Source organism: Artemia sp. Qi Xiang Cuo, chromosome 13, assembly GCF_049724085.1.
Source record: "Artemia sp. Qi Xiang Cuo chromosome 13, ASM4972408v1, whole genome shotgun sequence".
NCBI lineage: Eukaryota > Metazoa > Arthropoda > Branchiopoda > Anostraca > Artemiidae > Artemia > Artemia sp. Qi Xiang Cuo.
In genome coordinates this window covers 20,420,800-20,435,039 of record NC_142806.1, presented here as the reverse complement: position 1 = coordinate 20,435,039, position 14,240 = coordinate 20,420,800, and the positions used below count along the sequence as shown (strand labels likewise).

Sequence of the window (14,240 nt, the reverse complement as noted above, 5' to 3'; positions counted from 1 at the left end):
GGTCATATATTTCTGTGTTCATCACTTGTCAGAAGAAACTGGCCAAATTTACAGATAAGTTGAAAACGGCGATCGTGGAGTGACGGCAAATTTAGTTGAGACAGTGCTGATTCGTAATCGGTGTACAGATCAGACAGTATGGCCTTCACTGCTCTTTTCTGGACTGATTCGAGTACTTCGCTCATATAGGCAGTGTTCTGAACTTGTGGACCCCATACAGGGCACGCATACTCTAATATCGGGTGAATATATGTCAGGTAGGCTGTTTTCAATTGCGGCACTGAAAAACCAAATCTTTGCATCAGTAAAAGGGTACGCATGGCACAGTTCGCCTTTTTCACTACCTCTTGGACGTGGAGGCTAAACGAACAGTCAACGCTGAACGTAACACCGAGAATAACTGCCGACGATACGCTTTGGTATGGTGGAGGGGGGCACTGAAAATTCCTTTTGAGAGGGTTAAATCGAAGAATTTTGGTTTTCGTTTCGTTGATTTCGAGGCTGTTTTCAGAACACTGGTCTCTAAAGTTGTCGATAAATGATTCACTGAACTGGGGAACGGTTTGAGACTTCTCAATGAGGTATTTTAAGAGGGTGGAAAGGTCATCTACGAATTTGAACCGTTCGTCAAAATCAGCAAGGACAAAGTTGATCACTGCCAAGAACAACAAGGCAGCGAGTTTAGTTCCTTGTGGGGCACCACACGTAAGCTCAGACCAATAATCAGTCACTGATTATTGACAGAACAACAAAGTGCTAAACTTTGAAACAGAAAGAATACTGAAAAAATACACTGTACACTACAGAAAAAAAGGCCTAAATGTAGCCCCTGGCAAACGTCGAGTATTCATATATCGTCGAGTATCATGACACAACAGTGTCATGATATATACAATTAAGTCTATCAATGAATTTGTCACCAGCACCATCAAAATTGGTGATTTTTCATAGTTGGGTGATTTCAATTATCATCAAGACCATCACTATCTTATCAAACAGTTCGTGGTAACGAACTGTAAGTAAGGAGCGACTCAGCTCAATGGTAACCGAAACTCTAGAAAACGGAATTTTGGTACCAATAGATACATCAAAAGAATCAGATTTAATTCTGTTTTCAAATATATAAGTTTCATCAAGTTTAATTTTACCCATCGAAAGTTACGCGCCTGAGAAAATTTGGCTGATTTTCGAAAAAAGGAGGAAAGAGCCCCTAAAAGTTATAGAACCTTAATTAAATTCACACCATCATATTCAGTGTACCAGAGAACCCTACTGTAGAGGTTTCAAGCTCCTATCTACAAAAATGTGGAATTTTGCATTTTTTGCCAGAAGAAAGATCACGGGTGCGTGTTTTTTTTTGTTTTTTTTTCTTTTCTTTTCCCCAGGGGTAATCGTATTGACCCAGTGGTCCTAGAGTATCGTAAGAGGGCTCATTGGAACGGAAATTAAAAGTTCTAGTGCCCTTTTTAAGTGACCAAAAAAATGGAGTGCAACTAGGCCCCCTCCCACGCTAATTTTTTCTCAAAGTCACCCAATTAAAATTTTGAGATTGCCATTTTATTCAGCATTGTCGAAAATTTAATAAACATGTTCTTACGACGACTTAATCCCTCACAGTTCCCAGGGGAAGGGCTGCAAGTTATGAACTTTGCCCATTGCTTAAATATTGTATTGGTTATTGGGAAGCATACAGACATTTTCAGGAAGAATTTTTTTCTGGTATTGGGGGGGGGGGGCTGGAGGAGGGGGTTACTCGGGAGAAGCTTTCTGTGGAGGATGTTTCTTTGGGGTAAGGGACATTTCTATGAAGGGGGCGCCAGATTTCCAAGCATTATTTAAAAAAAGATCAGAAATTGAATAAAAAAAAAAATTTTTTTAAACTTAAATTAATAATCAACATTAGAAATTAAAATTAAAAGAAACTTTTACTTATTTGATGGTGGTCTCCACAACTTCAATATCTAAATCTTTTCTCTTAAGTTTTTTTTTTTTTTTAGTGCTTTCAATATTTCTAACAATTAATATTTAAACGGAGGTTTTTTTCAGGGGGTGTTTTCTTAAATGATAAAAAATAAGATAAAAACAATAAAAAAAAAAACAAGCGATACGGCTAAATAGTAATCGAAACTTTTAAAAACGGAATTTTGATGTCAATAAATATATCAAAAGAATGGGCTTATAATGCTGATTCTAAATATATGAATTTTATTAAGTTTAGTATTACTCATCAAAGGCTAAGAGCCTGAAAAAATTTACCTGATTTTTTAAAGAGGGGACAAACAACCCCTAAAAGTGAAAAAATTTTAATGAAAATCACACCGTCAGATTCAGCGTATCAAAAAACCCTATAACATAGGTTTCAAGCTCATATCTGCAAAAATCTGCAACTTTGTATTTTTTGCCAGAAGAAAAATATACGAATATAGAAGTTCGTTACGTAAGTTAATTTGTAAATTACGTCAGAACCAAATTTAGAGACAGCCATTTAGCAAAAGAAAAGTAAAATTCTTATGCAAATTTTGTTTACTTATTCAATGACGGCGAGCCAAAATAAAAGCTGCGTTTACTAAAAAACGATCAGAAATTAAATAAATAAAAAAAGTTTTTTAAACTGACAGTAAGGAGCGACATTAAAAATGACACCGCCCCGAACTGATTCCGGATATGACAGGGGCTATCCCCTCCTCAACGCCTCGCTCTTTATGCTAAAGTTTGACTCTGTCTCACAACTTTATTTTTTAAAACAATAAAAAACTTTAGCGTAAAGAGCGAGGCGTTGAGGAGGGGATGGCCCCTTTCATATACGGAATAATTTCTGTTCGTTTTAAGTTTTAATGTCGCTCCTTACTTTCAGTTTAAAAAACTAGTTTTTTTTATTTAATCATTATAAGCATCGCCATCACTGCCATTATCATCATCATCTTCTCCACTGTCACTAGTAACCATCAGCATTTTTGCTCGATTATTGCAGTAAAGTGGTGAGCAATTTCCTCTGAAGTGCAATTTTGCGTGGTTGAACCACAAATACCGATAGACTAGTGATTATTTTCGATATGGTCGAAATGGTCGAATTCTTAATGCTTCCTGGTCTGATTCGCCCAAGGGATTACGGTTTTAAACTTAAATCTCAGAAATACATAGAAAAAAACTTCATTGTCTCTTTTTTGGCCTAATTATTAGTCAAATCAATATTTTTATTTTGTTTTGTGAATTGGAGTTTCCTTGCCCAAATAATTTCTGAAATTTGTTTCAAGCCAATTAAATTTTTTTTTTTTTACTCTTTCCTCGAGAACTTGTAGGTGCAACTTTCAAGCTGTTTGGAATAAAAATTATTTGGCCATTTTTTAGAGAACCAGTATTTTTCTTCTTATGTGTTGGGTTCGTTTTGCCCCAAGGACTTGAGGATATAAGTTTTTTGCTAATACGAAAATGTTTTTGGCCTATATCTGGGCCTCCTAATGTCCTTCTTCCTCCCGTATGGGTATAAATTTCAAGTCAATAAAAAAAAAACTTTTACAGCCCTTTTTCAGACCGATTTTTGAGGCGCAAGTGGCTCGAAGCAAGTTTTTGTTTATTACGCTCCTTTTGGCCCAAGGACTTACGGCTGTAAGTTTCAAACGCATCAGAAACTAAAAGTGTTTTTACCTACGTGCAAGCCCTGTAACATCCTCTTCCTCCAAGCGCAAAGTGTTATCCTCTTGGCAGTGGCAGATCCAGAAGGGGGCGAGGGTGGCACCCCCCCCCCTAACGTATCTAAAGTTGAATAATTTACTTAAATAATGCAATTTTGCTCTAATTAAAGTTGGTCCTAACGCAAGTTTTTCACATCAAACTATTTTGCCCCCCCCCCCCTAAAAAAAAAAATCCTGGATCCACCCATGCCTCTTGGCCCAGAGAATTATGCCTGAAAGTTTCGAATCAATCCCACTTCCAAGATCAAACAGTCCCTTCTCCATTTTTTCACTATAAAACCTCTCCGTAAACAACTGGCAGTTTGCATTATTTATCGTCTTACCCCAAGGGATTGAGCGATCATGTCATCCCTGGAGGCTTATTCATTTGATGTTTCTGCTATTTCAAACAAAATGGCTTTCCTGAATTTCCATCAGATGTCTTGTGGGGCTTCAAACGGCGTGGCAACGGAGGTCTTGGGAGGGATTGGTTTAAGAAAATGATTGGATCAATTTAAGAAAATGGACTAGACTTTTAATTCACTATAGAATGAACCCCCTTGCAAGCTTGAACAACCACCTTTTCCTTATGAAGCCGCTAGGAAAAGAGGATAATACGTTGAAGACATATGCCCCTTGACTAAAGTAAGGCTAGATTGCTTCTTCTGACACGCCAGTTTTGATAAATGTTCACATTTTTAGCAATTTTCCTAGAAACTCCTTTGACAATCATCTTTCTATAATTATTTTATATGGTTCAGATTCTGATCCACGCTATTCTATTTTTCCTCTAAAAGTCAGATTTTGAGTCATAGAGTTAATCTATCTTGATTTTAAAACATAGTTGTGGATTTTAAACCAGGAGCATAAAAGAAATATGATTTAAAGAGGTTTTTCGTTTCTTTTATGAACTCAGTTTCTTTGTATCCTCTCATATACCGAATTAAGCAATTGTATTTTGCTTAATCATTTTGTTTGTTTGTATGTTGATTTTGTTGACTTATTGAGTATTCATATTTTTATCACTTTATTGGTATCACTCCGTCTTTTTTCGATTTTTAACTGATTTGATTTGGGATTCTTTTCAGACGGCTAATGTTACCATGCCAATTTTTGGTGAATCTTCACATTTCCTCACATTTCCTGCATTTGTTTTTTCATTTTCTGCCCCCCCCCAATTAATTTCCTCTTTATCGTCCTTAATCGTTTAATTAATTCTATTGCTTGTTTATTAACTGTTTATAGGCTTATGTTTTAAGTATATTTATTAATTTTTGATTAATCTACTAATTGGTATTTAATGATTGTTTATTTATATTTTCATCGGCTTGTTATCCTCACTTCGTTTGTTTTTAATTTTCATTGGATTTCGTTCGGAATTCTTATCGAATAGCTAATGTTACCATGTCGGTTTTTGGTGAATCTTAAAGTTATCTGTAATATTTTCTTGCAAGTTCTTAGTAGTTATGTTTTTGTAATTGTTTTATTCGGTTTAGAGTTTACCACCCAACTCAAGTTTACCCGTGAAACTCAATCTATTAGACAAACACTCATACTTTTTTGGACTTGTATGCTACTTTTAAACCAAGAGAAATAAAAAACGTATGGAGTTTTTCTATTCCTTTACCAAAGGATTTTTTCCAATTTTTGGTGTATCTTCTCATAAATTGAAATAATTTCCGTTCTAGGGTCCTTTATGCTTCACTGTGTGTCGTTTTGTGCCCTTTGGACACTTGCCAATTATATGTACCTTCAAGCTCTACGAATATTAGATGCCACAGACGTTATGGCGTTATTTTCTACTAATGTTACCTTCATATATGTATTATCTTGGGTAGTGTTACATGAACAGTTTGTTGGCTTAAGGGTGAGTTCCTTTCAAGTTTCCTTCAAACACATATTAAGCTACTTAAAGAGACTTCTTGAACATCGCATTTCGAAAGTAAAATTAGGCTGCCTTAATTCAAATACATGCTCCCCGTCCCCCTAATTGAAACCCGAATTGGCGGCAGATCAGACCTTTTTTTACAGGTTGTTACGTACTAAAAAGTAAAGGCAGCATTAAAACTTTTTTGAAATTTAACTCAAACTAACGTTTGCTTTTTATTTTTTTTCTTCTTTTTTTTACCAAAATTTCAGGCACGTTTTCTAAGGTGAAAGTATTTGTTGTGAAGTGTACTTTTATGGTATTGGGGGTTGTAGTCGTAGATGCCTTTATTCTCCCTTTATAGGGGAGATAAACTCTGGCCCTAAGGTAATTAAACTTTGGTAGCGTGCCTTAGGCTATGCCCGAACTAATGAGGCGTACCGACTGGGTATGTTCGAGAAGCTAAAAGTAGATCGTAGAAAGGTTGTCTAAAATACAATACTTTTATTCATTTAACCTATAATATAATCGGATATATTCTGTCTACTGGGACTGGCTGTCCCAAGTAGACCACAAGTCTCAAAAACAACAATAATATATAAATAGATACTTAGACACTTACAATGATAAGACAAAGTTCCAAAGTATTTCTAAAAACACGGACCAGAGTTCAGTCCGGCATAAAGTTAGTATAAGATTTTCCCTTCCGATAAAATGTATCTTTTATACATTTTTATCAACCACACCTTCCCACGTAATCGCTAGGAAGTGGTAATTTCTCAATTTCCCGTTAAACAGAACTTAGCAGGATATGTTCCTTATCTTAATAAAAAGTGGCATTTCAAAACTTCATATTTGCGTCTTATATAGTTTTACTAAATTAATAATTAACTAAATTAGAAAGCTTTACCACAATACTCCCCATTTAAATAAGAATTGTCCCAATTCTCAATATTTTACTTTTAAAACAATTTAATTTCGTTTTTCGTTATTTTGTTGCCATCTTTGGGTCATTATGTGCATCTACTCTCAATGGGTTTCCCTAGAGTTATGTTTTTGGTCCATTTTTGGCAATGTTCTTTTTTTTTTGTCGAAAGATTTCAAATTGAATATCATACTTGTTTCTTTTTTTCTTTTTCTATTGGACTGAAAATTAATCTTTTACCCTATTCATATGCATATTCTGTTTTACTTGAACCCAAGCGGCTTAAACATAATATTAGTGGTTTTGCTGAAATTAGATTTATGTTAGAAAAGTCTTATGAATTTTTTGAGTTTAAATTTAATCCCCATTAATAGTTTAATTTATCTGTGTTATGTGGTTGATATACCGTTTTTTTTTTTTTAGGAATGCCTTGGGTAAATTACATATAACATTATTGATTTTTAAATTTTCACATATATTTTTTTTTTCAGCACAAAGCATTTTCACATATTTCAATAACATAAGCCATTTGGCTATGTAGCACATTTTCTAGGCATAAATTAAGTTCTGTTTTTATCTCACTTTCTTACGAACTTGTAGTAAAGTCTGTATTACTGCTATAGTTTCCAAAATTTCAGTTGATTGAGTATGCGATGATAGTATCAGGATGTACTTGAATTGTCTTCAAAATTTGTTACTTCCCAAAATGTGTCAAAATATTATTGAAGGAAAAATTGATCCGAGAAGATGCTACGAAAATTTTGATGTCCAAAAAAAATAGCTAATGCTGTATCTAAGATAAATAACTATATTAGTACACACATAAAGCATATATTTTTACAGATATTTGACAATGAAACCTTCAACTTTCGTATAAATCAATGCATTTGAAAATTAATTACTTTTAATTACTTTCTTCACTTTTTTAATTACTCCAAAAATAATAACCCGCTTAAATCGAAACATTACGTTTCTTGCTGGATTATTCTTTCAAACTTATACTAAACTGATTATTTCACAATAAAAATTTTTAATACGTTGACTCGAGGTCAAACATTTACATAAACATTAAATCACTAGTTAAAATTTAAAGTTGATAAAAATATAGTATATATATATATATAAGCATTGTGTAATAACTTACACAATTATGTTAAGTAACAAAAATACTTTAAAGTATCAAGCATTTTTTTTTTTTAAACGTCGATTTTTCGCAAAGCAACTTAAAAAGTGGTATAACTCTTTTTTTTTCCCGTAAACACTCGAATTGCGAATTTTTTTACATTAGTAACAAGTATTATTGCTGACACAGTAATAAAATCTCTTCAATATAAATCATAGATTTCTCTTTTACTTTCATATTCATGAAATCATAGTGCCAATCGAATTGTCTGCGGTTGAGATAAGCTTTTTTTTCTTTTCTTTTTAAACGATAGATTATGGTTTTGCGCAGACAGGGTTTCTTATATCCTTCCCCCCGAGGGCATGATGTTTCATATTATACCAAAATTTAAGACCCAATATAAACAATCCCAGAACCACGATAGTACGTAGTTATGGAATACTGCCAAGTATAGGCTACTAAGCCTTTATAGTAAGTGATTCTTTTTATTTCTGTTTGGAAAATGGAATAATTTATATCCATATTATTATTTAGATCTTCCAGGGCTGTCAAAAATCTGGGTGTTTCTCCTTTTATTTTTCACGGTATTAATACATCAATTAATTTCTTTAATATCTTTTGTACTTTCTTAATTTATTTCTTATCCTTTTCCCTATTGGTTGCTTTGAAAATATTCATTTTGTATATCAGTTTTATATCACATTTGTCCATATTTATTTCCGTATTTCCAACCTTCGGAGATGAAAAAATTGTCTCTCTGTTCATTAAACGACAGGAGGGGGGAATATTAATTAGCTGCATCCCTTCTATTCATATATCTCTTGTATTCTTCAACCCAGAAGAATTTTTGCATCTCAACTGTGCCATATAGGGTTGTGGAATAATGAATATGAAATATTTTTCACTAATATTTTTCCAGAGCTCCTTATTAAGTGTGCGTACTGTATCAACATAACATTATTTTGGTAGAGAGTTTGGTAATCTCGCTCTTCACAAAGTTTAATGGCACATATTTGCCTTGTACCTAAATCCGATATAGCTCATAAGCTGCAAAAGGGAATTTTTGACATTTTACATTTTTTGACATTTGATTATCTCCTGTTGCTCTGGTATCCTATATTTTAAGATGGAAATGGCTATATATGGGGGCAAATTATTTATCTTAATCCAGCTTGTGGTGTTCGTCAATCTTGTAGGGAAAGTATCAATTTGGAACAGTGCATATTCTTCATTTTTAACTAGGGGTACCTTTAAGAATATCCATAACTCCCCTTGCTTAGTTTGCAAATAGTTTTCCGCCATGCTATAAAAGTATAGAATATTCTCGAAATTTGGTTCTAGTCCTAATCTCAATTGATAAGGTAAATGACTTTCTATGGTTTTGAGCACTTTTATTAGTTTAACCGGTTTTACTAGTCGTGCTGGTAAATTTTTCGTCAATAGGGTTAGAAACTCCAGCTCCAATTGATTAAATTCATAAGATATTTCCATGATGGCACTAGATAATAGCTGTAGAGCCATCTGAAGATTTATATCTTCTATTATTTCACTTTGGTTTCCTATTATTCGTTTTAGAGTTATTAGTACTGCATTGGTTATCTCCTTTTTAAAAATGGAAAGCGTATTGATTGTTTCATTAACTTTTTCTTCTATTTTGGATATTCTTGTTTCGTGATGTTTTAAGATTGTTAGTTTTTTGTCTACCAAGTATAAAAGATTTTGATATTTTACTTCGACTTTTCCTATTCGTTTTTCTGCTTCCTTCAAGGTCGCCTCAGATAGCGTACCGAATATATATTCTGAGATTTCCCCTACAATACCGATTAAGCTTCTTTTCTTTCTGGCCAATGTATTGTCTGGTTCGTTTTTGTTTTTGGAGCGTAATTACCATTCTTTTTATATCTTCTAGAACCCCATTGATTTGGTTGTTCAGTACTTTGAACAACAAAGTTGCCTGCGTTTGAAATAATGTTGCATTTGTTTTTTTCTCTATAACCTGAGGGGGTGTGAAAGGAGGCAGATTGCAAGTTTTTTCTAATTCTCCTCTTGTCATTTCAAGGTTATTTGCCAGTATCGTTACTTGGTTCTGGAGGGTATTTAAGGCTGAAGCATAAAACCTAATTGCGATTTGCCAGTATCCTTCCAGGGGTTTGATTGTATTCATTCTGCGAAATGATACTCCTTTTATAACCCTAAATTCGGCCGCAATAAGCTGGAGAAGCTTAAAAACGTAAATTATTGTCCAATTTCTCATCTGTAATAAATATTCCTTATATAAATCATATATAAACACTAAAAACAAAACAAAAATTTGAAATTGTCAAAACTTAATGCATAATTCTTGCGTATTCTGCAAATTCTTGGATCATTTGCAAGTGCCTTGAAATAATTGTCAATTCTATTAATTCGGTTACTTTCCTTCTGACATTTTTCATTTTACTTTTCTTATGAATAATCAAAATTGTTATGAGTGAAAATAGACTTACACATTCTGTGCCCATTAAGCACCATAATAAAAATAATTCATTGAATTTAATGCTTGTTTCCTTTATTACTCTGAGTGTAATATCTGCTTTACTGAGGGCTCTTTTCTGCTCTTATTATATATCTTTCATACTTTGGAGCCAACTAATAGACTCTTTAAAATTCTTTTCCAAATATCTACTAGATGTTTACTATCTTCTTTGAAAAAAAATTCTAATTTGCCTGGTAAAATTGTTTTAATTTTTAATGGAATTAATTTATTAGTGTTTTCTTCTGATCTTAGTCTATTTTCTCTTTTAAGTATGAAATTTGTATCTTTGTGCCATAGATTACATTCTGACATTGTCGATATAATTAGTGGAAAATTTTGTATTTCTCTGTCTTGAACACAAGTTCCATCTAGCGTAACATTATTTGAAACCAATACTTCTGATGCGCTTACTTTTATAATTCCTTCAGTTGTTTCTGAAGGTTTAGAAACTTCCCAATGGCATGTTTTTTGAATGCCTTGTCTATTTTCTAAAATTATGTTTTCCCAGCAATTTAAACTATTTCCATTTTGTGTTCTTTTTAGTCCTTTTTTGGTCAGTTCTAGTTTAAAAATACCATTTTCCAAAACGTCCATGATCCAAATTTTTTCTAGAGAAATTATTCTTTCTCGGTTGTCTTCTACTAGTACGTATGCTGAAGTTGATGTCAGGGTAACTACTGCTCCCTGTAGGCCCGCTGTCGCTGTGGGCAAAGTTTGAAACATTGTAAATACGCTATTGATCTGAACTAAGGGTATTTTCAAATTTATTCGGAGGTTTCCCGCTAATATAAAATAAGACGCTTTTAATAGCTTAGCATACCAGCTTAAAGGGTCTATCGGGTCTAACCCCGAAGGTAATTCATAGTACCCTTCCTTTAATACAAAATACTGTATGTTTTGCAAGATCTTTTTTAACTACTTTGGAGGCAACAGAAGTTTCGGAATCTGTCTTAACTCTAATAACCCTAACGCTCTCTGAACTTCTATTTTATAATCACTTAAAATTTGTAGATATGTCATTAGCTCTAACATGCTTGTGGCTACATATTCTCCATAAAACGGCTTATCTTCTTTACTTCCATTAATCAATTAATTCTCTATTCTATTAAATATATTGTAAATTTCTCCTAGAGTCCAATTTAGACTGAAGATTTTTTCATTATGAGCTAGCCATAACAATTTTTTGTCTTTTCTGATACGTAAATAGTCTTTGCTAAAAATAGTTGTCTTTTCTTCCCCCGGGATATTGGCATGTAATATTTCTAAATGATATTTTTTTATATCTTTGAAAGATAAATTCGTTTTATTTTTTTCTTCTATTAGTGATTGAACATTATCATTTATGCGGTGTTTCGTCACATGCATTATTGCTTCTACGTGTCTGTTTATTGCGTACAATTTTGCAAGCACCGATTGCTCGAAGCTATGGGATATATTTGCAATTCTTTCATATCTGGTTTTTTGCGAAATTATTTTTTTCTTCTCGGTTACTAGTTTTCAACATAAAAGTTTTGATTATCTTTTGATAAGAGTCTTTTTTAATCTTAGGGTATCTAGCATTTTTTGTAAATGATCTAAATCTATTTCAAATAGGAGTTGCCAGTAATCTTCTACAATTCTCACCTGGCGTATTTGCATTATAATTCCTCCGTCAACGAATTGTACTTTCTCGCCCTCTAATTTTGTTTTTGTCATCTTAGCACTTTCTCCCAAGAATAATATCGATAAAACAGCCCACCAGTAAAACTTCCACATTGTCTACAAGAAGAAATTGCTATTACCCTATGTTCCTCCGTATTCTTTTAAAGGTTTTTTTTTTTGCAATATGCTGTTTTACGCTTTATAGGGCTCTCCAGCAAATTAGGGGTTCTAAACAAAAATTTGGGAAATAGGTTCGTAGCCCTGACAATTCATTGGTTACTATTTGCCCGTTATCTTTGTATACTGTTTTCCTTAACGGGTCCAGACTGTGTATCACCTCACAGGAGTGATTTGAAAGCCTGAGTATCCATTTTATATCACTTTTTTGAAAAAAAAGTGACACTTTTTTACTGATGAAAAAAAAAGAACATGGCCAATAATGGACCAGAAACATAACCCTAAGGAAACCCATTGAGGGTAGATGCACATAATGACCCAAAGATGGCAGCATAATAGCTGTAAACAAAATTAAGTTGTTTTAAAAGTAAAATATTGAGAATTGGGACAATTCTTCTTTAAATGGGGAGTATTGTGGTAAAGCTTTCTATTTCCATCTAGGTAAGTCTTTTTTTCCGAGGAGCGATTTATTGTTCATTTCTTAGTAACACAAGTTTGCAAATATAATTACAGTTCTATGCGCTATGATGCGCAAAAAAATCACATTACGTCTATGCGCTACGCGCTACGTGTGCTCAAGGGTTGTCAAAAACCTGAGACAAGTTTTTTTTGCATAATACTAGGTTTAACAGTAGTCATTCAAATATGCAAGGTTTATCCTTTTCTAAAAGAATATATATCTTTTTTTTCCAAAATTATATTCAACAATAGCTAAATTTTCAACAGGAAAATCAGTTTGAAAAAGCTTGAGAGAGAATTTTCTCAATGTTTACCTTTTTATTGTGCCCTTACCTCGTTAATACCGATTTGGTGGTTCATCACCTTAAAAAGTACCTGGAAAGCCCTAAATCAGTTTCCCATGCGATTTAGCTGAAGCTAGTAGGTTTATTCAAAGCACGAAATACAATAATATATTATGTATAACTACACGCTTTATTTGTAGCTACAATCTTCCCATAGGCTTTTACCTTTAGTAAAAAGGCGATTCTTTTCACAGGAATATATCCTTATCTCCATATTTCTTTTTTTTACGTACGGTAGATTTTTTCTTAAGAAATATAATCGAACATAACTGTTTTCGCTTTAACTTCTCAACTTTAAATGGTCTTGCCTTAAATTTCGACCAACTTGTGTCCTTTTGTCACCCAATTTCTTTTACTTCACTTCCGTCTGGCTATATTTTCAACTCGAACCCCTTTTTTTTCTTTTTTTTATTATTTACTCCAATGAAGCCTAAGGCTTTTTTAAGTCTTTTTCAGCTTTTTCAGTACCACAGTCCTTTTCTAAACCTATATTTATATGTTTCCTGTTTTACTCATTAGATCTTTCAAGCAAAAATGTTCCTTATGTTTCCATTTTGTTCCCAACGTTCCTCCATGTTTTAAGGAGTTGTCTATTACCACAACCTGTGTTGTTTTTTTTTTGGTTCTCCGTCCAAAAGTGTTTCTTTAGTGTTTAAACGCACTGTATTTTTCATTTGATCTTTAGAGCACTTTTAGTTAGGTTTTAGCGCGAAATAATTGCCTTAATCGTGACAGGATTTACTTCAATTCATCAGCATTAGGAATGGTCAAATGAAAGCTACATTTTTTTGTATAAGTACATATAAAAACAATACATGTCACGAACAGTTTGCACACATACGGCCATTAATGTGCACCCTTATCGTAAAATACTGTATTAAATTATCAGCTTTTTTTCTAATTTAAGGTCTTTCCGGTCTAATAATTTTTATTTTAAACAGTATTTTTTAATATTTAAATGCGATTCTGGTGATGATAAGTTTGTAAATTTTTTTCAATACATGATAGTTATAACTCTAATTTCGATCTTAATTATTTAGTCTATAAAATTATAAGAGACTTGGAATATTTCATGACGGAACTTATCTCTTTAAATCAGAAGTACTATTCTGATAATGAATAATTGTACAAAAAGAGAAGCCTTCTGTTCATTTTGAATCGTTCGTTTCCATGTTAATGTGATAGTTTATAATTCTGTGCTTAAATAAGTGGGTTTTTTTCACACTAAGCTCCGGACTTGCGAGGATTGCTGCGGAAATTTGGGATAGAGTATCCTTTAATCTCTGCCCTGTTCGCAGCTGTCTTGATCTGTTGGTGAAATTCTCCGTTTTGTGTCAACTTCTGTCTAAGGATTAGTGAAGTTTTTTTGGATATTTTTATATCTTTAATGAAATAATGACTTTTCATTCTTTTTTGTAAGTTTTTTCATAGCTTTTTTTCCACTTTTTTTCTATTTTGTCTTTTCGACTAAACTGTAATGATTTATAATTAGGCTAGACTTGAGGATGGTTCTTCATC

The 14,240-nt window shown here is 33.0% G+C and overlaps 1 protein-coding gene across 1 annotated transcript in view; it reads left to right on the top strand.

Annotated features, from left to right (window-relative positions):
- Positions 1–14,240, top strand: part of LOC148945059 (solute carrier family 35 member F3) — a 350,545-nt gene that overhangs the window by 201,125 nt on the left and 135,180 nt on the right. Inside the window, exon 5 of the mRNA XM_089098617.1 lies at positions 5,360–5,538. Within this exon, the coding sequence (XP_088954743.1) occupies positions 5,360–5,538 (179 nt within the window). The remainder of the gene's footprint in view (positions 1–5,359; positions 5,539–14,240) is intronic.